The sequence below is a fragment of the Lutjanus erythropterus genome, chromosome 17, assembly GCF_056507025.1.
Source record: "Lutjanus erythropterus isolate fLutEry1 chromosome 17, fLutEry1.hap2, whole genome shotgun sequence".
Lineage (NCBI taxonomy): Eukaryota > Metazoa > Chordata > Actinopteri > Lutjaniformes > Lutjanidae > Lutjanus > Lutjanus erythropterus.
In genome coordinates, this window is record NC_139333.1 from 16890631 (window position 1) to 16913558 (window position 22928).

Sequence of the window (22928 nt, forward strand, 5' to 3'; positions counted from 1 at the left end):
GTGGTCTCATTTCTGAATAGAAATTTGTCCTTGCTGTAGTAATGAACCCTGAGATTGTTGTGTCCAGACCCCCCACCCCCACTCACTCTGAATATAATTAAGTATTCATTAGTCTGGCTATTAATTGGCAAAATTCAGATGAGGTCTGGAGAGGCTGATAGCATTGTACAAATGAATAAGAGGAAAAAATGTCTGTGGAACACGCTTTGAACCAACGTCTTGGGTTATCAAAGATTCCATCTATATGACAGGTTTACGAAAATCTACATTTTTATAGTTCTGTCGAGGCTGTGCGCAGGAAAACATTCAAGGTGGTGTTCAATTAATATGTCAAAAAGCTTGATTAGATATTTGGAAACTAACCGCGAGTCATTAGTAAGACTTGCAGAGGCAGTTCTTCAACCACAGCCTCAATCATCCGTGGCTTTTTGTAGAGATTAAATTAAAAAGACTTCAAAACATCATGTTCCCAAATGTAGCTGATATTTAATAAACCTTTTAAATAAGTGCACTCTAACCTGTCTGAAAACACCTGAAATGGCAAACAAGAAAGAATTTAATTCACTTTATTTATTTTAAAAGTTACAGATGACATTCAATTTGACGATTTCTTATGTGATGAAATTCAAATTGTAGATTCAACAGTGATAATTAACATTATGACAAAGTGTTGTAGCGGCTGTCTATTTTTTTTTATGTAAAGTTTAAAAATATCTAAGTGTTTATTGCCATGAGGGAAAATGGAAGTGTCATGTAGTCCTTCAGATCACATACTTAAAACTTTTTGCCTTTGTTTAATTAAATATAAGGCCAATTTTTGCAACATCAAATGTGAAGGTATAGATGAATTCCTCTGAGCAAATACAGATATTGTCGTGTCAAAGGACAATAACTGGTTGAGTTATAGAACATTTGTCCAACGTTACATTTGTCCTTCATGATAATTGTAGCCAGAATCTAAAATGAGGATATATCAAGGTATATCAAGTCATTTAGACGCATGAGTTATCATTGCAGTTCTGTTTTATAGTTTATTTGTGACTTTTAAACACAACTTTAATTTCAAAAATGTAACTAAAAACAGAATGCTATGATTTGCAAATCACTTTTGACCTTTATTTAATTTTATAAGTACAAAGAAAACATATTTTATGTTCAAACTGATTAACTTTATTGTTGCAGACGAACCGTCACTCTTGTACAGACCCACTGCTGAGAACTGAATGAGAGAAAAGTTCGGGTCAGTTCTGTGTGAGAACTGCTATGTCAAACCCCTCTGAAAACATTCCCTAAGGGTGGTAAAGTTGAGAAAAAACAACAGCCATATGAAATTGAGATTGATCACCTGATTGATTTTTCTTTTGGAGGGCCCATGTTAGATTGTTGTACATCTTTACTATTAAACATCAAACCAGCAACACCAAAAACTACAGATCTGAGCTGCTGGGCCACTGCAGGTCAGAATGAGAAATTTTGCCCTTTTCGAAAAGATAAAAGCAGGATGGAGGGCCCGCCGGGGTTGTTGCAAAACAAGAAAACAGCTCACAGCCTATTATGGTTCCCAACACAAATGCTTCAAATCCAACAACATTCATCCTAAATGTCAGATAGCAGTAATGTTATTTATCATGTTGCAGAATTTATTTAAAGCAACAAAGCAGAAGCAGTGAGCAGAAGCAAAGTCAGGGAATGCTAGCACTTTGCTCTGTGTGCTGGGAATACAATCATCACACTCCCAGCACAATACCAGAGAGATTCTAGTAATGAATACTAAGTTAATGACAAAAGGAAAGTCTGAACTCTGTAAAACAGAGTAACATTTGTGCAATGACGGACTGATTTTGTCAAGAACACAAGCTGGAGCCATTCACGGTTGTGATAAGGGTGGACATGCAGTGCATAGCTATGCAACTTGATTAACTTGGCAAGTGAGTGCATGAATTATCTGTCTTGTGAATGCAGCATTTTGTTCCCTTCAAAGGATTCTATAAAAGGGGAAGTGTCATCCTGCCTCTGAGCATATTCTGCACCTAAGGAGGTCACTTTGTCCTTTGCAAAGATCACCGGCTATACCCACAGGCGCTGTCCTGCACATTCAAAAATTTAAAATAAAATGAAGAATAAAATAAAACACAAGAAAATATTGAATCGTGTACTCATTTACTGTTTAGGAAAAGTGAAAAATGACTAAATAAATGTATTCTCTGATAGCAATTTCCCTGTTTTGACTGGCTAGCTGTATGTTGATGCATATTTTGACAATCTATACACAGACACTGTGATTAATGGACTGAAGATCACTAAATGTAGATATCAAGTCCACTGAATGCCACACTGATATGATGCTGGTGTAACGGAGTGGTTTTGTGTGGGTGGCAGTACCAAGAACTCGTTAGAAAATATGAATAATATGTATAATTGTGCTTTTCTAAAGTAATGAGGTTAAACGCTCACATTAGATGAGGGTAAGGTATAGCCTAAGTTGATCTCCTAATCATAATTATGCTCCCATCGTCTGCAACTTTAAAGGAAATTATTGGAGTGCAAACTTTGAACCGAATGAGGGACAATCAAGGTGACCAGGAGCTTAAGAGTAGGATAATCTTATTACAACAATCGATGACTGCTGATTGAGCTCTTTAAGAGAAGAGCAGAACATGAGACTATGCCGAGTCTGAAGAGGGACATGAGTTAAGTAATGTGTTCCTTCTAGTCTTGTTAATGCAGCATAACAGCAAATTAGACAATCGAGCTGTCAAAATTGGTTTGTTTATGATAATTTTAAGCGACTGACAATTGAGTTTTCCACAAAGGCTCCTGCTGCCAGCATATCAAAATGGTGCCAGGAAACAAGGCTGACTTTAGCTCTGCTTAAAAAAAAAAATCAGCCCTTTCATTCATCTGAATTAGGCCAGTCTGGCAATGCAGCAGGGGTGTCCAAAGAGACCCACGGGGTCGTCCAGCAAAAACAGTGACCCTGACTGAAATTCTGCTAGACCACAATGCAACTTCATCAAGCCAATCAATCAACCTGAGAAGGTAAAAATCTGTGTATATAACTAAATTGATGATCACAAAAAAAAAAACAAGAAAAAAGAAAATCATCTCTGTTTGAAGTTACAATCTGGCAGGTCTCTTGTATGTTTAATCTAGGGGTTAAGGCAAAAATTAGGTTAATAAACAACTTTTTTAGGTTATGGTTTTGCTTGCTAATCCAAAAAGTGACAGGATGACCCATTGTAACCCAACAAGAAGGCGCATCAAGCGAACAACACTCCTCTGTGATGCAGGATGTAAGGCACTGGTCTCGGATGAAATACCAAGTATTTAGGGAGCAAGAAACACAGGAAGAAACATCCCCAGGGCACCATAAAGGTTTGCACCAAATTCCATGACAATCAATCCAATAGCCTCTAATGATGCTGACTAAATTACAGATTCATTACATACATATTAGGGCTGACCCAAACATTTGAAGCATCAAATCGCTGTCCGTTGCTGTCAAAATTAACATCTAAATTGAGTTTGAATGTTTGTTGTTGTTGTATTTTTTATTCTTTCTTTTGAGTGGAGGAAGGTGACATTGTGCCGGCTGCACCAAAAAAGAGGCAAAGAGGCAAAAGCATGAAATGCACATAAAAACCAGGTTCACACCCATGATATGAGCACATGGAACAGTATCTGCAGTAGCAGAAAAGCATCCTCACGAGGCAGCATTTCTGCTCTGTGTGCACAAATGCAGTCCCACAGCACGAAACTGTGACAAGCACAAGAACGACCCTCCCTACACGCTCACAACTACTCAACACTAGTTATATTTAAGGAAAAAATAGTTGCTGATGTCTCTCTTTAGACTCATAATTACAGTAACAGCAACACTTCGAATGTTCACGGGTAATTCTCACTGAAGCTTCGAAGCCACAAAAACGGTATTGGGAACAGCCCAGGTACATATAGACGAAAATAGGAACTGAACTACAACGGTGACACGCCATTATAGACAACACAACATAGCACCTGGCTGTGAACATTTACATCTTTTCAGTATCTTGTCCTCGCTGACACAACAGGCAGGTTTAACCCATCAATTACAAACCTCAGCCATTACCAATGTCATGGCGAGAACTTATAAGAGGCTGATGATAGCTTTCAGTAAGCAGACGCTAATGACTGGTGGACTCAATAAATGGTGCTTTAACATACTCAAAAAAAAGAAAAAGAATGGTTCTCTTCATGGTAACCGGTGCTGAATAATAGTTTTTAGTGCTTTTAGAGAGCCAGTAAAAATCACCTCTGTACATGATGGTCAGTACATATGTTTCAAGCACTGCATGAGGTACATGTACTGTACATGTTTGAGTGTGTGTGAGAAACACAGCGAGAGGAGCTGCATTAGATACATCCACATGTTTGTGTGTGAAACACCTCCGTGTTTCAGTCTCGTGAAATGTCAGTGCCCCCTCCCATCTGTTCCCCCCACAGGTAGCTTCAAAGAGGTCAGCCCTCGTCCTCGTCCGTGGCATTTACAGCTGTTCTCTTCTCATTCCTCTTTGTCCCACCACTCAGGATACAAGTCTCGTCACCTATCCTAAAGTAAAATTATTCAAATACGACAGCTGCACCTTTGGTACCAAGTCCTTTCAACTTCTGACAAAAAAAGAGAGCCCTTATCCAATTAGTGCATTACTGTGGTGAAAGATGGGCTTTGCAGGATTAAGTCAATACCAGGAATTACACATTTTCCACCTTATGGCTTTAAGTTTCCTAGAGGATGTCAGTGGTTAGTATTCTATCCTCCATCCACAGCTAAATGAAGACAATGCCTACTTGGTTTTGTACAAATACTCTTGTCAAGCATGTTTCTAGTAACATCCTAAATCACCTATAAACACTTAACTTTATAGATCAGGCACAACCAAGAAGTACTAGCACAGATTTCACACCAGAAAGCCAATAAAAAACATTCAAAGTTCAATCAGCACCAGATATCCATATGCCAGTTGGCTGGATCAGTGTCTCATTATTGTCCCTGCTAGCTCAAGAAGCCTCATTAAGAATCGTTTATTCCGTGTCCTTATGTCAGATGGGTCTTGTGAGCATTAGATGGCTTTCAGTTCAAATCCTTCCATTCCATGTTTGGACAAGCCTCGTAAGTGTGTAGGCCGCCCACAAGCCCTTTCAAATTAACTGGACACAATGCTCCGTGAAGAGCCAATCAGCTCACCAATGGACAAGATTGGCGGAACTGAATGAGTTTGTCTAATATCATACAAGGCTCGGTGCTGTCTCAACACAAGTGAGCAATCACAAATTTCCCTGAAAGTCTTGTCATTATAACTTCACATTAATAGTGACAGATTGCCTCAAGCAGAGATGAGGAGCAGACTACAGACATCTGCTAGGCTCACTTCTCTCTCCACATCCCAAGATTTTCTTCATTTTCAAACTTTGGCCAGAAAGTCTTCATCCCCAACAGACGCTGAATCAAGAAACATGACTGGAGGCAATTTATCAGCCACGAATACTACATACATGTTTTCCCACATATGCAGTAGTAATTCCCAAGACATGTAAACAGATTTCAGTCCCTTTTCCATTCACATGTGCTGGTCTGACTTGACTTGGTTTGACTCCGCATGCCAGTCCAGCATGGCAGAGATTTGCATCTCCAGACAACAAGGCTATACCTGCTTCAAAGTGTGTTTTAACTGATGTGTGCTTGTCTTGAGTTAAGCAGCTCCAAAACAGTTGATAAATACAACCCTTCCAATAAAATTCTCACAATAAAAGTCCCCCATTATTTTATTATTTTAAAGCTTTCATTGAGAAGCAGCAAAATCAGGAAAGCTGGAACTTAATCTAATTTCTTTCCAGCTGATAACGAACATGAAACAGTAAAATAAAGCAAATAATATATAAGTACAAATCTCAAATACTTCAAACCACAGAGATTCAGTTAGAAGCTACAAAAGCAGTTAGGGCTGAACACACAGAAACTTTCAAAAATGTCTTTCTGTCTCATCTCTGGCACAGACATGACATGCGTCTCGCAACACTCGCTTGTTTTTAGGGGGAGAAAGGGGAGGTCATGAGACGTCACCACATCCTGCCTGAGGGTGCACTTCGAGCCTGCTCTGGAGATGGACCATCTTGAGCGCGTTATGAATGATAATGGAAATGTTAATCACCATGGCACAGTTTGACTCCTCATGCCCATTTGACATGTAAAATCAGTTCCCTGAAGTGAACATGATGGACACTGGTGATGACAACAATGTTATGGACCTACAGTAACAATCACAGTATCAGTTTAAAAATGATTAAATCCATGGTTGGCAGAACGCATAAATGCCAGCAATGAATGACATTTGACTCACAACTGACTGAAGAACACTGTTACAATCTCTCTTGAATCACTTTAGTTGTAAATGCATCATGATCAGAATGTAATTGGATCTGCCTGAACACCCACGCAGTCTGCCTCGCATTTTGTTTATATCTTATGTAGATTTAAATGCAATCCATACGTACACAACATAACACCGGTTTATCTAACATTAAATATCTGTTGTTGTCAAATTAGGAGACAGACCAAGAGAGAAGACTGAAAAAGACAGAATATAATTATTGATTATACATCTACTCCAAGCCATGAAAGGCCCAAAAGATGTTTAACTCGACAGAAAAATTGAAGTTGTACGGGTGGGATGATAAACAGCAAGAAATAACTGTGTCCGATGAGCAGCATCGCATTCATGTGTGTCCCTGATCTTCTGTTAACAAGGTATATAATTTATCTAGCCGTGCTGGTACTGCAAAACACTGGGACAAAAACAGATTTTTTTTTTTCAAAGAAAATAATAACTTAATGTATTACATTGCCAAATTTACAACAGGGGATAATAACTAAGAATTTGTCAAAGATAGCATGTCACAACATTTATAAAGTTTAACAAAATCAGTGTTTTTTTTAAAGGGCGTCTGATTTACTGCCACATCAAATTACTCAAGCAGAGGTTTTGCTGTGGAAGACAGAGAGCAGATCTCAATGAGGAAAACGAGTAGAACTGCAATGATTAAACAATTCAAGTCAAAATTCTCAATTCCAGCTTCTTTAAATGTGAATATTTTGAGGTTTATTTACTCCTTTATGACAGCAAACTGAATGTCTTTGGGTTATAGGCAAAACCAATTCTATTAATCAAGAAAATAATCAGATTGACAATGAAAATAATCATGACTTGCAGCTCTAATAACAAGATTGCTTTAAAACTACAAAGCGTAAACACAAAGGTAAGATCGGATTGTTTATCATCTGGATACAGATCCCAATTTAATACTGCGTATACATGGGGTGTTTACTGTGCTCACTTTAAAATGGAAACTAATATCTTTAATATTCAGCATCACTTGAGAACAAACAAAATATAACCACCAAAGCAAAGAAAATCCTCCTTTTGAGGGCGCACAGATGGATTCAGGTATAATTGTCCTCTGTGCAAGCACAGGAGATCTTGATTTCTAGGTAGTTTTTTTAAAAGAAAGATTGATTATGTCTGCACCTGTCAGACACTGATAATAAGGCTTATTAAACAAAAGCGAGAAAACAAAGGATTCAAGTTGGCAGTTGTTCACAGGATTCTTGGATCCCATTGATTGCAGTATAATGTGTGAAGGCATAAAAGCAGTTGTTAGCTATTTGACCTTAAAGCTAAAAAAAACATTTTCAGACTCAGATACTTACATAAGTGAAGCCCTTTTTCATACATAAAAAGTATTTACACGATGTAAAACAGACCTTCACTAGTTCAACAATAACCACTACAAAATTCTACTAATCTGGATATTATGTAATGGGGGCAAAGAGAACCACCACATGAGAGGCAGTTAAATCCTACTTGCAATGCTGAGGTGCCCATAACAGCACTGAAGAACACCCTCGAGGCTGTTGCAGCTCTCAACGAAAGGTGACCAACACGCAGCTTCCCTTTACAACTTCTCTTCAAATGTAGGGCAGCAGAAAATGCCACAACGGGGACCTTAAGGCATGACTTTTCTCAAGTTTATAAAGACGTGCCAGAAATCTACATGTTCCAAAAACTGTTTAGTACTAAGACTGTGCTACATTTTGGAATAAATCATGGATAGGATGTGCAAATCCCTTTATTGTGAGCAGGGTCTAACTGCATTAGAGAGAAATATTTGATCAAAATGTCACATCTTGTCAGATCTCATGTTGTAGCTACAGGTTTTCAGCATCAATTCCCATCACACCTCTAATAATTTCTGCTTTGCATCCAACAAAAGCTGGTGACAAATCCCAACAGAGTGGATTTTAGGGTTTAGGATAGATTCAGGTTCGGAAATATAAGCACAGTGAGTGATATAAGATTCATTTATAGATAGGATCATATTTCAAAAAGAAAAAATATAATTTTTCCCCTTTTCGGTGGAGACATTGAAGGTTTGTTGCACAGCACTGCAGTGTTTGCACCCCTTAAAGGTGCGTATATTTAATTAATATGCATCTTGAGTCAAAACTCTGTAAAACAGTGGATTAACATTTTATTTCCCATAAATTCTTCACTATAAAAGTCCCCTGTTAGTTTCTCATCTAAAAGCTTTTATGAAACAGCAAAATCAGGAAATGTTGGGTTTTCATCTGCAGCAACTCTACACGAATCCTACTACTCAGGCAAGAAACTAAAAACAAAACTACAGAGATTCGGTTAGAAGCTAGAAAAGATACTGAGAGCTGAACACAGAGACTTTTAAACCATCTTTCTCTCTGCTCTCTTGAGTCTTGGCTTTGAAGTGCACATCAGAAAAAAAAAAGAGAGGCAAACCCATCTACTGACAAAAGAAAATCAATGTCATCAATCTTCTATTTTTAGCTGGTTTAGCATTAAAAAAAAACTGCATATGTGTGGGAATACTGGTGTGAAAACAGTACAAATTACCTACAAACCATATGGTGACCACTTTGACTGAACTTTATACGGGAAAGGACCGACTCCAGAGAACATGCACTCAGACAACAACACAGAGCAATAAAAACATACAGTGGATGGATATATAAAGTAAGTAATTAATTCATACAACTGGTGTGTCATCTGCAAACAAATACTTCCATCTCAAAGAAAGAAAAACAGTATTTTGCTCTTCCAATGACAAACTTTTCAATCACCTGAAATTAAGAGATGGAGATTTTTTTAAACTATTTATCTGTTTTCATCTGGCAGCTGAAGGGCAGTGACAAACAGATGATAGTAATGCCAAGAGCAGACAGCAAAAGTGAGCAGAATTTCAATGACTTGAGCCCATCTGTCTGAATTAATTTTTATTGACTTTAATTCTTTGGATAGGCATGATTTGCTGTCACGGTAGCTATCATTCTTGTTTATTTTCATATATCAATTAGATGATATAAAATTCAGATCCTATGATTATCAATGTCATCCCCAAAGGGGAAATAAATTGTGGGAGCTTTATTAGCAGACTGCAGGTCATAAGGCTGGATGTGAACCAAATTAAACTTCCCACTATTGAGTATCAAACAGCATCCAGGAGAGTATAGGATTCACTCTGAAGAGATGGAAATGATGGTTGCTCTTACAGAAACCAGCAACCAGCCAATGCAGTTTGAGTTAAGGTCAGTGAGATGAATTTACATACATTTGCCCTCTTCTTCAATTTCCTGCAGAGTATCTTTCTCGGCCTCTTTTTTAATTCCTGCTGCCAATCATCTCATCTTTCACCCCTTTTAATCCCCATCTTTTCTCAACCCCATCTTTCATACTGACACTGAATATTAATGTTTCATTCTGTTCCCCTTTCCTTAACCCTCAGTATTTTTACTCGCTTCCTTCATACTTTGTCAACTATCCACTTCACTCAAATTCACAATTTCTAACAAAATAATTAAAATAAAAAGGGTTGTACTTCTTAATGAAGCATTTGCCATTACCAGAAACAGACAAATGGTGGTCTAAGGAAATTGAATTGTTAACATAATGCCGAGAGCAAAGATTGTTAATGTATTGGTGTTCTATCATCCAGTTTAGACCTGTGACATCATCAACCTAATTGATGCAACTGACCAATCAGCTGGCACACCTATTATTTATCGTCTGTTGTTTTTCAGCAACTCTACCTGCTCTGGAGGATGGTTTGAAAAAGGATGGATGACCTGCTTTTCCACTCTAGAGAGCGCAGTATTTACTGTCCTCAAATCTCTTACTTTCCAAACTTCACACTTTACTCTTCGTGATCAAACCAACTATAAACAAACTGCTTACAACTTCAAATTAAACTCAGGTTTTAATCACCATTTGGAAACCTGTGTAGTATCTTGAACGCAATATTGTGTTTTAACGGTGCAAATGGAGAAATTTAAAGGCTATTTCAAGTCTGGCTGTACTCTACACGGCACTTCAAAACTGAGAAAAGAGATCATAAATTCGATTGTGGATTGTGATTGTCTTTAATTAAGTTGTGATATTATCTTTTAGCCAGATCTTCCACCCCTGAACTGACTGAAACAGCAAATATTTCTGTCCTTTTTGGTGTAATCGACTCACTCTTTTTCAATTTATCCATATGAACTGTATATCAAGATTCTCTTCTTGTAATTATTATCGAAACCCATGCTATTAAAATGGGTTCTCTCTTTCTACTCTGTATAGACTTATCAATTATAATTATATTAAAATGTCTTTAAGTATCAAAACACTGTTTCAGAAGAACTGAGGCACCATCATGTTGAGCAATGACATTTGCAGATTTGTAAACTGTTTTATGGACTTACTTCTCTCCGTCGTGAAGCCCAGCAGGTCTGTTTGATCTTCCACACCACTGCTGCCACCAGAAGTAGTGATAGAAAGCAGCTGGAATGAAAGAGAGGAAACAGTATCAAGCAACATGACTTTAACCAACAACAGCTGTCAATGAAAAAGTGCCCACATAGCTTCTTTACCCAGGTGAGGTTCATGTTACTGTGTTACAGCAACTCTTATCTTAAGATTGTATCCTCCACATATTCAATAGTTGTTCAAAGGAATATTTTTCAAAAATATCATTTGGGCTTTTATGTGTTTAATTTACAGGACAGCTGAAGATATGACAGGAAAGAGGGAGAGAGAGAGTGGGGGATTGACATGTAAAAGGCCATATTTCCTTTATTTGACATGGGATAGGCTTTAACCAACTGATATTTCAGTTTTGTGTATTTTCACGACATTTTCTTCATATATTCGAACAATTCCATTTTTTGGGGGCTGAAACATGACAAACTTAAATATTCAAACTTTCCATCTAACTTTAAAAAATGACCAAACAGGAGATATGAGAGGATATAAGGAGGTGGCACATTCATTTCCTAGTAGACTGAGTAGCTTGGCTGATTACTTCAATTAATAACCCAACAGTAAAATCATTAGTCAAGGGAAATTCAGCGAGGTCCGAGCGCCACTGAGACAGAAAAATATGACTGATTGAGAGCTTCCACTTCATTATCCTAGTGACAGATGAGAATGTAAAGATTATTATGTGCTAAAGAGACAGACTTTTGAAAACGGCTAGTTTCATCTGTCTGTATGAGATATTTACTATCAAAGAGGGGATACAGTCATGATTTAGATATCTATAGTATACTAGCTTGCTTTGCATCTATAGGTTGTCCGTGTAAACAATTTCTTATGACCCATATAAATTATAGAGATTAATAATAGAAATGATAACAGGACCAAATGAGGAAGTCAGGTGACTGTATAACGAGCAAACAAAGTCTATGTAGGTAACAGGCCGGGGTGGATGAATTGGTCAAAAGTCTCACAATACCAGAAAATTGCAGTTTTGCCGCCCACTGATCTTCAGGGGATTTCTAAATGCAAAATAGCTGCTTGAATAGCTGTGATACTGGCCACTAAAAAAAACAACGCTCATTTAAATGTTTTCAAGGACCCATCTCATCAGACACAACGCTCTCACCCCATTTTCCTCAGTGGGAGGTAAACAGTTCTGTCCGTTTCTACCCTAATATGAATGGCTGCCCTAAAGACTTTGGATTGGCTTGGCAACGGAGAGTTTTTTTTAAAATTCTCTAATTTTTACTAATCAGCTCAAGCAATGAAAGCTGAAAGACTGCACTCAGCCTGTATTGAGCGAGTGTGAGACGGACCCATGAGTCCAGGTCAAACACACCAAGACTTTAACCCAGCAGACTGCTGTTTGAGTCCCACGTGAAACCAAAAGCCAACGCTGACTTGCCTGATGAAGACACAGCTGGAGTCGAAACATGAGTCTCTTAAAAAAACGCTGTCACTTTAGTCTGTGCGCTCCAGTGTTTTCCAAGTCTTTCCTGTAACTCAACCTGCCTCACCACACTGTGAGCATTTCACAGTGTTGACCACATGATGACGAAGGTCTGGTACTCTGGTACTCTCCAACACTCAGGTATGTCATTTTGGGAGCGGTGTATGTCATTTTAGATACGGTCATATGAGTTGTTTTGGAGAACGGAAATATATGTCATGTTGGGAACGGTCATATATGTCGTTTTGGGAACGTTGCTTTGGTAGTCACAGGAAAACAGCCTATTCTGTCATTTAGGTATGAGGATGTGTTGGTAAAAATATATGGCAGCATAATAAAACGTCAAGATGTAAATTTACTTTAAATTCAACAGATTGCCCAGTCATTAACAAGTACTTCAATTGTTCTCTCCTCACTAAATTAGAAGGGAATCCAACCCTGTTCCTGATATCCAGGGACAAAGCCAATCATATCTGGATTTGAAACACACACTGTAATATGACCAATGAGCCCTCATCTGTAGGGACATGCCACATTTCTAAAATGGGCAGTCTGGTCCAATAAGCACATTTCTGCATAGACACATGGCTCGCTTTGATTTCACGGTCCAATTTGTTAGATATTTAAACTTGAACAAGCTTTCAATTTTGCCTGCCACACCTGCTGGATCCACTGACCGGGATCTCTGAAAAAGTCGATAAGGAAGGTGATAACACCTAGAAAATACAGCTTCGAAAATACAGAGAAAGCAAAAGGGATGGCTAACAAGCAAAGAAAATGAAGGAAAGTGGGATTAAAGTGTTGAGTGACGGGAAACTCTGTGCTTCAAACATCTCGTCATCGCTCACAGAATTTTATTTGAGAGGTGCACAAGCTGGGAACCCTTTCATTCTTTTAGAAGTATTTGCACCATCTTAGACACCTTTGAAGATAACACTGAATGGGGGGGGCTGTTGTGTGGGCTTCAATGACATTTTCATGTGGCAGAAGTGACAAAAATCCCCTATCCCTACAAATGTCTGGCTTTCATCATCACTTTTTTTGACAGTAAAGGAGCTTAAATCTACTTTGCTGTTCCCTCTGCTGTTATTAGAAATAGTTCTGCAATCATTCATGTTCTAACTCCTTAAGGTGGTGAAGGACAAATGTAAATTTTTTCACATCTTAAGTTTATTTACAAATACTTATGGATATATGGGACAGGGTGATTTGTAGAACTTATAAGAGCAGTTCTGAACTTTCACTCACCCAAACATACACATGAGGAGAGCATGACAGGAAGCTGTCACACATTATATTTCATTTTCATGGGTTTACTTAAGTCAAACAAGTCCCGCTGTTCTTTTTACCACCATAATAATGTCATCACATAACGTGTAACGTGAGAAAACTGGCCTTTAACAGAGAGGAAACTGAACTCAGCACTGCCGTCTTTTAATTACATGCTCATTTCTGTGACCAAAAGGCTACAGTTACCACAAGGGAAAATAATCAATAATATCTATAGTTGCTGCTAAAAAGATGAAAACATGATCCAAGAAGCTTTGTAAAAAGCATCCTTAAAATGCTAAATGGGAAATTAGAGTGGTTCTATTGTTTGTTTTTAGCAGAATGTGGGGGCAGTGGATAATAATGCCACCCAAGACACAACAATGGAGTGGTCAGAATCTAAATTATTGTATTGTTGAAGTTGTTGAAGGATAAAAGATGGGGGTTCTCCATAAAGATGAATGGTATTTGTTGATGTGCAAAGAAAATATTGTTTATATACTGAGAAAGTAAACAAAATCTTGAGTAGACCTTCACAGGGCAGGAATTTCACAATGGCCATGGCTGCCATGCCCCCTCAGTTTGGTTTTATGCTTTTTCAGGCGTTCCAAACGGAAACTCCCACTCAGCTGTTAGCAAAAAGCTGTGACGTAGTATACAGCGCCTACCCTTTCCTCAACATAGGGGGTTTATATGAACCAACGTCATCATGCAGAATCATACGGGGACTTGAGAAAATAACATGTTTGCAAAAACATTTTACTTCCACCAAAATTTGAGTGTTTTAATTTGAATAAACAACACTAATAAGACATACTGAGACTAACGTGTATGTGTGCACACTTACATACTCTACAAACACACACGAACACATGCACACACACGCACACGCACACGCACACGCGTACAGACATGACCGGAATTAAGCTGATTTTGTTAATTAGTGTAAATCAGACCCTGGGGTTCCACTGCACTCCACCTATTAGAGAGTCTCTACAGAATCTAATCAGAAGGCATAAAACAATCAGACTCTTAATTAGATTACAACTTAGCCAGTACTGTGGAAGTAAATATTGTTTATGAGGTCACTAAAATGAAAAAAAACAACAGCTTGGAAATGAGGACAAAATACTTGGTGTATGATAAGCTTGTGGTGAAAAAGGTGAGGCGATATTTGAATAAACTCGGAGAAGAAAACAACAGTAGGAAAAAATAGAGCTTGATCTCAGTCATGCCGTCATCTTTTCACCCTCTATCTCTCATACAAGGAGGTCTGGAAACCCTGTGGGGTGATTTGACATTTTGTCATCAGGCTGATTATGTTTCCCGCAGGTTCATCCCCTTCAAACCTCCCACCCACCCACACACACACACACACACACACACAGACACACACACACAAAGGCTTGTGACTGCATCAGGGCCTTTCACTTCTTACTGAGTTTATGGGTCAGTGAGAACTGGACACCAAGGATGCAGAAAGGACTTGAGAGAATTAGTATAACCTACACGGCAATGGAAAAAAACAAAAGAACCAAAAAAATATGATGCATACTAATGGAAAAAGATGCACAGACTTGGGCTTTGTGTTATGTGAATGCTGGGGTTGATTTCCATTGGATTTAGAAAGCACTAAACACTATGACAATCACTAAAATTTGAGGAATCTTAATTACTAAAGGAAGTACTATTCAAACATCAGTTTCCAAGAGAAGTGAGTACAATGCTATGGACACACAGCATTGCTCATTTCTTATTTAAAAGAAAAAACAACATATTTTTCCTGTGCCTGTGCTGTGACCCTATTTAAAATGTTTTCCTCTGCAGATGATGCTGTAGCTGTGAGACGCATTTTAGATAAAATAAGCTCTGTCCTTCTCCCCTTTCCTTCCAAGAATTCCTGAATTTGGCTATTCAACTGTAATTTGATCGGATGGAGGCAGGAGATAACTGATTGTGTGACAGCTTTTCGGGAAAGTTATTGTGGACTGGGCAATGATGGGCAGGTGCCTCGGGCAGTGGCTGTCTTCCATTCCCACCTTGACAGCTACACAGATAATGTGTTAGTCCATCTGGGTGGCACACCTCGACACAAAATGAACACATACACACAGAAACTGCACCACTGCAGTTTATGTCAGTGAGTATCTGTGTTCAGGTGTGAAAATAATTATTGATTAAACCAACTTAACTTCTCCACTACTGATTCATGTGTCTCTTTTCCAAATCAAACAGTTCACTTCAGCTGTCCCTAACTGCAATGGTCAGATTATTAGACAATGGGACCCTGAATGCAGACATGTAAGAGGCTCCATCATCTCTGGGGCCTCTTTTGTAGTGGCTTTACATCTCTTTCTGGCCATTTCACACCTTTTTGTGGTCATATAGTGTCTCTTTGTAGTTGTTATGCATCTTTCTGTAGTTTTATATCTCTTTGTGGTAATTTTGTGTCTCTTTGTGGTTGGTTTTTTTTTACTTTGTGTTGGTTATTCTGTTACCCTTTAGGCTAAGTTTGTTTCTCTTTGTAGTTTTTTGGTCTCTTTGTGGTCACATATTGCATCTCTGTACTTTTTTTTTCATCTCTTTGTGCTTGTTTTGCCCCTTTCTATAGTTGTTTTGTGTCACTGTGTGTTCATTCTCTGTCTTTTTGCTGGCTTCTCTTTGGGCATTTTCTGTGTCTTTGTGGTTGTTTTGTATCTCTTTCTTATCGTTTTGCATCTTTTTGTTGTTCCTTTGCGTCTCTGTGGACCCTTTGTGTCTCTTTGTGATTGTTTTGCATCTCTCTGAGGTCATTTTGCATCTCATTGTGGTCGTTATGTGTCTCTTTGTATTCTGTTTGTATCTCTTTGAGTGACACTTTGAAGGTGAAGCCCACAGGGGCCCCCTGAGCCTGTGCCCGGTATGCCCATTCAGTAATGCATCCATGCTAACTGCAGGTATTGTAAATACTTTTTGCAGGGACAGCAATTCATGGTCATGGCACTTAAAAAGAAAATTACGATGCTAAAACCTTTAAAGCTAACTTGTAGCCAACTTTTATAACACAACTTCCATTTGTTATAGTTGTAAATAATAGACGTAGCCTCTTTAGCTCATCCATTGGTTAGCGGACTACTGTTCTGAAGCTTTGAATTCTGCTTTATGGTCATCATCATCTTGGTTATTTGTAGCCAGAAGTGACCAAAATTGGTGGATACATTCTGATTAGATGTGACTCAGAACTAGAGGACATGCCTTGGTAGCAACTTGTCAATCATAAGCTAGCCACATTCTAAACCATATTGGGCTTTAATGTTTATTTTACTCTAAATTGCATCATAACTTAAAAATGAACATCATGGTGTATTATAGAAAACTTGAAACTAGTGACTGAGACCATACACTCATTAGGAAACTGCTTACTGAGGTAATAAATTCACCCCCCTGGTGGCCATTAGAAAGAATGCAGGTTTGAGGCACGTTTCAGACCTCGAAGCTACGTCCACTATCTAAAATGTCTATGGCAAGACTACAATAAGCAAAGCTTTGTGGGGGAACACCTTTGAGAGGGCATCGATGCTCATCTTTCAAAGCTTTTTTTATAGATGCCAGTATCTAATTTAAAGCATAAATTTTCCAATTATACTCACATCCTCTTAATATATTCAGACTTTGCTGTGCTTTTCAAAGAACTCAATTGACTAATTTTAAGCATTTCAATGAGAGAAGATTTCCATCGGAGCTCTCAGGATGAAAAATCATTAAGAGCCCTCATATCTTGATCGCCCATGCCGTCTCTTTAGATGACACTTGCAGAGCAATATGCACCTATTCAAATGGTTGCTGGCAGTTCATTTGCCTCTTGAAAAAGGAAAATCACTGCCTTGAAGACACAAGTAGCATTTACATGTACTTGGTTAAAAGGGACTGGTCCAGCAGGATCAAGTAACTCAATAAGCCCCCAGAGGCAGGAGTGGAAAATGAAGAGGTGGTGGGTCAAACTCTGGATAATGTTTCTGAAGTGCTGAACACTTAGAGCAGCTAAAACAAATGACCAAGCGTATACTTGAGTCATATAAATATTTAACTTGCTTACCTGAAAAATGTCACAAAGAACTGGACCAGGTCCATGATACTGTTGTGTTGGGAGAAGGCAATCTAACAGAGAAAAAGAAGACAACAGAAATGACTAAAACACCAAGGCAGCTAGATGAAACCCAAACATGTAACAACATTTTACAGCCAACATGATATGAACATGAGTTCAAATCACCAAACTAAATGTAAATATTGTTTGTCAACCTGAATTTGGACATAAAATCTATTTTCTTAAAATAAGTAAAGTAAGTAAGTGAATTATTTTATTCCAATAAGGATTCATGCCAGTGAACTTTTATTTCATTCTGACTGAGCCCTTGATCTCCAATATCACGAAGGGGTGCAGACAGATCAAGTCTGCATTAAGAGCAAAATGGACCTCCTGAAAGGCCACAAACAAGATTGATTAAGAATTTTCTGCTTGAGGAAAAACTGAATACAGTGAGACAAAATAAAAACAGGGATGTATGCAGGCAAATCACAACTTATGATTTGACTCAGATATGTCTAACATAATGTATTCTGGGCCAACATTTTTGTTTTGACTTGAGGTCAGAGATGAAAAACTGACTTATTTAGATTTTTAAAGAATTTTGTATGGTAGTAGGAGTATTAGGGCCAGGCATAAGGGGAAAAAAATCAGGTAGAAGAGTTTTTTTAAATTTTTTTTCATTTTGAGTTTTGAGAATAAAGTGTTAAATAACCTCTGACCCTCTGATTTCTTATGTCTGATCCTAACACTGACAGCTTGACTTTAACATGCAAGTTATTAACAATGTTAACATGAAAGACAAAATTTAAAAAAGTCTTCCTCTCCTGAAATTTTGTATTACTAGCTGAAAAAAAACAAAAAAAACATCTCAATAAAACACAAAATATTACCATCCTTCAATTATGTCCATAACAAGCCATTTTCTTAAAGGTATAATGTGCAACATTTTCCTAAAAAACAACGTAAAGACTCATCTAAACACAAACCCTTTCAATCATTACTTATGATCCATTAGACTTGTGGCTGGTGCACTCTGCCTGTATTCCCTTATTTTCTCATTGTTTCGCTGTGCTCAGGATGCTTTACCAGCCCAAAAAAAGGCTGGTATTTGACGGCCTTGGAATGAGACTCGGCTATCATTCTGGTGCATTCACGAACAGCTTGGACAAATCCTACTGATTCTACCTTAAATGTGACTTACATATAGTGCATCTCTTCTATAGCTGATTAGCGTATTTATGTCAGCAGCACGGCCTGTGAATAATGGGTCAGGAACATATTTTATCTTCATTAAGAGAGGGATTACATGCTGTGCTAGCGGCTAAATCACATCTGATAGTGCACATCATAAAGACACGTCATTATCTACTGTAGATGCTTTGAAGGCATCTTGCCCTGAGAGTATTTAGAGACTCAAACACAACGTCATCTGCAGCTGTATCGAGCCCCTTCTGGTTGATAGCACGTAGAGTTGGGTAATAGGGCACAAATTGTGCTTTTAGAGGTGGATTATTTGCGTCATGTTCCATGCTTTGAATGCTGATGGGGCAGAAGTTCAAAAGATACTCATTTCGGTGATTCAATCTATCACTGTCAGATGATGTGTTCGTCCTATTGCCAGACCTAATGGCGAAGAGAAGATAGAGCAGAATTCAAACGTTTGTTAAAACAGGACAGAGGCACTGGTTTACCATTGCGGGTGAAAGAAGAAAAGTACAGCTCTTTCCTTTTCCGCAATTATCTGTAATTGAGATGCAGTGATCAGTATGTGCGTTTTAAAGGTTACATAGTAGGACAGAGTCTTCACAGGACCGACGGTCTTTATTGACAACTGTGTCATCCTTGCAAATGTGTCCCGCCTTTGACTTTTTCAACCTTTTTAAGTGGAAAATGAGAATCGGTGATCTGAGAGGAGATGCTCAGTGACATGGCTGACATGACTCAAAAGCACACATTACACAGATGTTTTGCTGGCTTTTTTTTTGTAAAGGGTGCAGTTCTATTTAGGGCTTACAACCTTGATTTTCACATAATATGAGGTCAAAGCAATATGTTTAGGGTTAATTTGATTTCAATTCATAAATCTCAGCCGATCAATGGGTTCATTTGAGAGTGTAGTTCCATTACAAGTGGACTTTTATTACTGGGTGACAATTATTCTGACACATATATGACATAACAGAAGAATCTTAGCTCAAGACCTCTCTGTTCCTATCATGATCATGAGTTCTCAAATTCAAATTTATCTCAACTATGTCTACATTCTGAACTCTGCCTCATGAAAGCAAGCAAGGAAAGAGCAACCTCATCCTGATACAGAAGCCATTTGCTGTTACAGCTCAGGCCAGTCCACAACAAATAAGTGACTGTTGGCCAGAAAATCTAATAGAAAACTATTACTGGGCCACCTCCGCAGATGGACTTACCCCCAAGATATTATTACCCCACTGTGGTTCACCCACCTACCTTGTGCAAGGGAGCTACAGAACAAATGTAAAAATCAATACTTGGAAATGGGCTAATTAGCAGAAAGGGAATCGTGTGCTATTGTTAGAAATGATAATTGCATCTATCACATTTCTTGGTGAATGTGTTCTTATTTTGCTTAAACAATTTTAGTGATACAGTTGTTACAGAGTGAATGTTTTTTATTCTTTTGTCAATAATAAAACAATGTAATGAACATGTAAAGGTCGATGCTACACTATGCCCTGCTGACAGACTGACAGGCTGGAGGTAACGGGTGGGTTTGTGAGGGGAGACGGAGGCAGGCAGATTTTATTTTGTGTAGTGTTTATGATGTTCTAAACAAATAACAGAATTGTTAATTGTCTAAATAGGCAGCGTGGTAGCTCAGTTGGTGAAGCTTTAGCCCCATGTGCTGAGGCTGTAAGTCCTCTGCAGCTGCCGTGGGTTTGACTGCTGCCCTACGGCCCTTGGCTGCATGCCACCTGATGAACGTGAGTTTTGTTTTGGTCTCCACCAGCTCCTGGAAGGTAATAACTGGCTCTTTAGATGCTAAAAGCTTCACTATGTTCACCAGCTAGTTTCTAACTTTGTCTGGTTGCTGTTTGGTAATAGGCAGGTATAATATATCAAACTAGACACAGGAAGTGCTTGTGTTAAATGTATTTTTGAACATTAGCAAAATATTCTTTTAAGCCAAAGTGCTACAATTTAAAGCTTAAAACAGTTTGTTAGACCATATTTGTTTGCCATAATCACAGGTCAAAAAGCACTGCCTATATTTGACAGAATAACAGCCTGGTGCACTCCCTTAATTTCACTGTTTTCTCTACTATGAAATCACTGGCCATCACTCTCAGTCTCTCATTTTCATTCGCATTAGTGCTACGTGGCCTTTGCCCATTTTAATTTTACTGCCTGTAAGACTAAACTATGAATATTTTTGACAAAAGCTTGATTGTTGTTTTCCTGCAAATCCCAAAATAACTGACAGCAAATGGTATTTATTTTTCACAGTGATGTATTTTCACCCCTTTCACTGCATCAAAGCCTCAATCTCTTCCATTCAGAACGAAGGCTAGGAAAGGTTAAATGGTGCTTTGCTTTTGCTCGCTCAAAAACAGCTGCGCACCTATGCACGCTAACCATCGCTCATTAAATCTGTAATTAGAATAAAGTGCACTTGAAATCACCCCGAACAACAATGCAGCTCTGCATCTGCAAAGATGGCTGCTCCTGTTCTTGTTATGTATGTAGGACTAGGACTGTTCATCAGTGAGATGTTTTTAGACGCTGTATATCTAGTGAGCAATATGAAAACAAGGATGACATAACACAGAACAAAGAAAGGATTATATCATAGGTGAGTTGGTCCAAGGTCATAAACAGACATCTTACCTGGATCTTGATTGGCCATGAGAAGTTACTGACGTAGACATAAAAGGTAATGTTGGGATTGCTTCTAAAGGTGAACTTCTCACAGGAGAAACTGTCTCTGTATTCCTTGATGTTGGTTTTGGACACGATGGGCACCTCCTCTCCAGAAATGGTTCCAGCTGTTGGGGCAAAGAGTTTGTGTTCAGCATGCTGCCATTTGGCACTCAGACAGCTCACCTACATGCGGAGATGGAGCTGGACTGGGTGCAACATATCATTATGAATCCATTAATAGGTTTATCAAGCCATTTGGAACAACAGGAAAGCTATCATCAGCAGTTATTATTATGTCTTAAGTGCACTAAACTTCTTTTTGGGTGATCTAACACAGCGTAGAGCTTTATTGCGTAATTAAACATGCATTTCATATTTTACTGTTAATTGGACGTAGGAGAAAAGCACAGCTTGAAAGAGGGACAGAAATGCTGCTGCCCATAGGTCACAACTGAATCACGTTCTGAATTCATATCACCATCATCAGTTAATGCATTTAGTGTATCTGAGATGTCAAATTCAGCATTTGAAGCCCTGGGGAGGGCGGTTACAGTGTATATGAGGGCAACAAAAATCTGCACAGATCAACTATTATCTATTATAAATACTTGTTTGTGTCCACTTACGTTCAGAATTACTGAGCAGAGTGTCATTTAATTTCTGGGAGTCAAAACTGAAGTGTAAACTTTAGAGTGTGCCTCATCAAGAAATAAAAACTAATGCATTTCCAACAATAACACTTGAAAAAATATGACTATTTTCCAGCTATCTAAATGTTTCAAATGCAAACACTGTTACGTCTTAAAGGCATTAAACTTCTTTTAACACAGCATAGAGCTTTGCTGTGTAATTACACACACAGTTCAAATTTTATTGTGAAATGGATGTGGGAGAAAAGCACAGCTTGAAAGAGGGATAGAAATGCTGCTGCCCATAGGTCATGACTGAGTCATTTTAGCACATATTCATCATCTGAATCCATATCACCAGCATCAGTTAATGCATTTAGTACATCTGAGACCTAGAATTTGGCATTTTATGCCCTCGAGGAGGATGCAGTATATATTAGGGCAACAAAAATCTGCACAGATCACCTATTATCTATTAGAAATACTTGTTTGTGTCCATTATGTTCTGGATTAATGAGCGGAGAGTTATTTAAATTCCGGGGGTCAAAACTGAAGTGTATGTTTCATCATGAAATAAAAATTAATGCACTTCCAAGCATAACTTTTGAAAAAATAACATCTATCTAAATGTTTCAAGTCATTTCTTATTCTTCCTCATGTCAGTGGGTCCTCAACATTGACATTCCAACCCACAGCTCTGAAACAAAAGAACTGAAAATGACAGCTTGAGTGTGGCTACGTGAGCATGTTTA

The 22928-nt window shown here is 38.3% G+C and overlaps 1 protein-coding gene across 1 annotated transcript in view; it reads right to left on the reverse strand.

The window, feature by feature from the left end:
* Positions 1 to 22928, reverse strand: part of atrnl1b (attractin-like 1b) — an 83813-nt gene that overhangs the window by 13750 nt on the left and 47135 nt on the right. Inside the window, exons 24-26 of the mRNA XM_084740215.1 lie at positions 21515 to 21672; positions 17657 to 17718; positions 10808 to 10886 (exon numbers count right to left, since the gene is read on the reverse strand). Coding sequence (XP_084596341.1) covers positions 10808 to 10886; positions 17657 to 17718; positions 21515 to 21672 — 299 coding nt within the window. The remainder of the gene's footprint in view (positions 1 to 10807; positions 10887 to 17656; positions 17719 to 21514; positions 21673 to 22928) is intronic.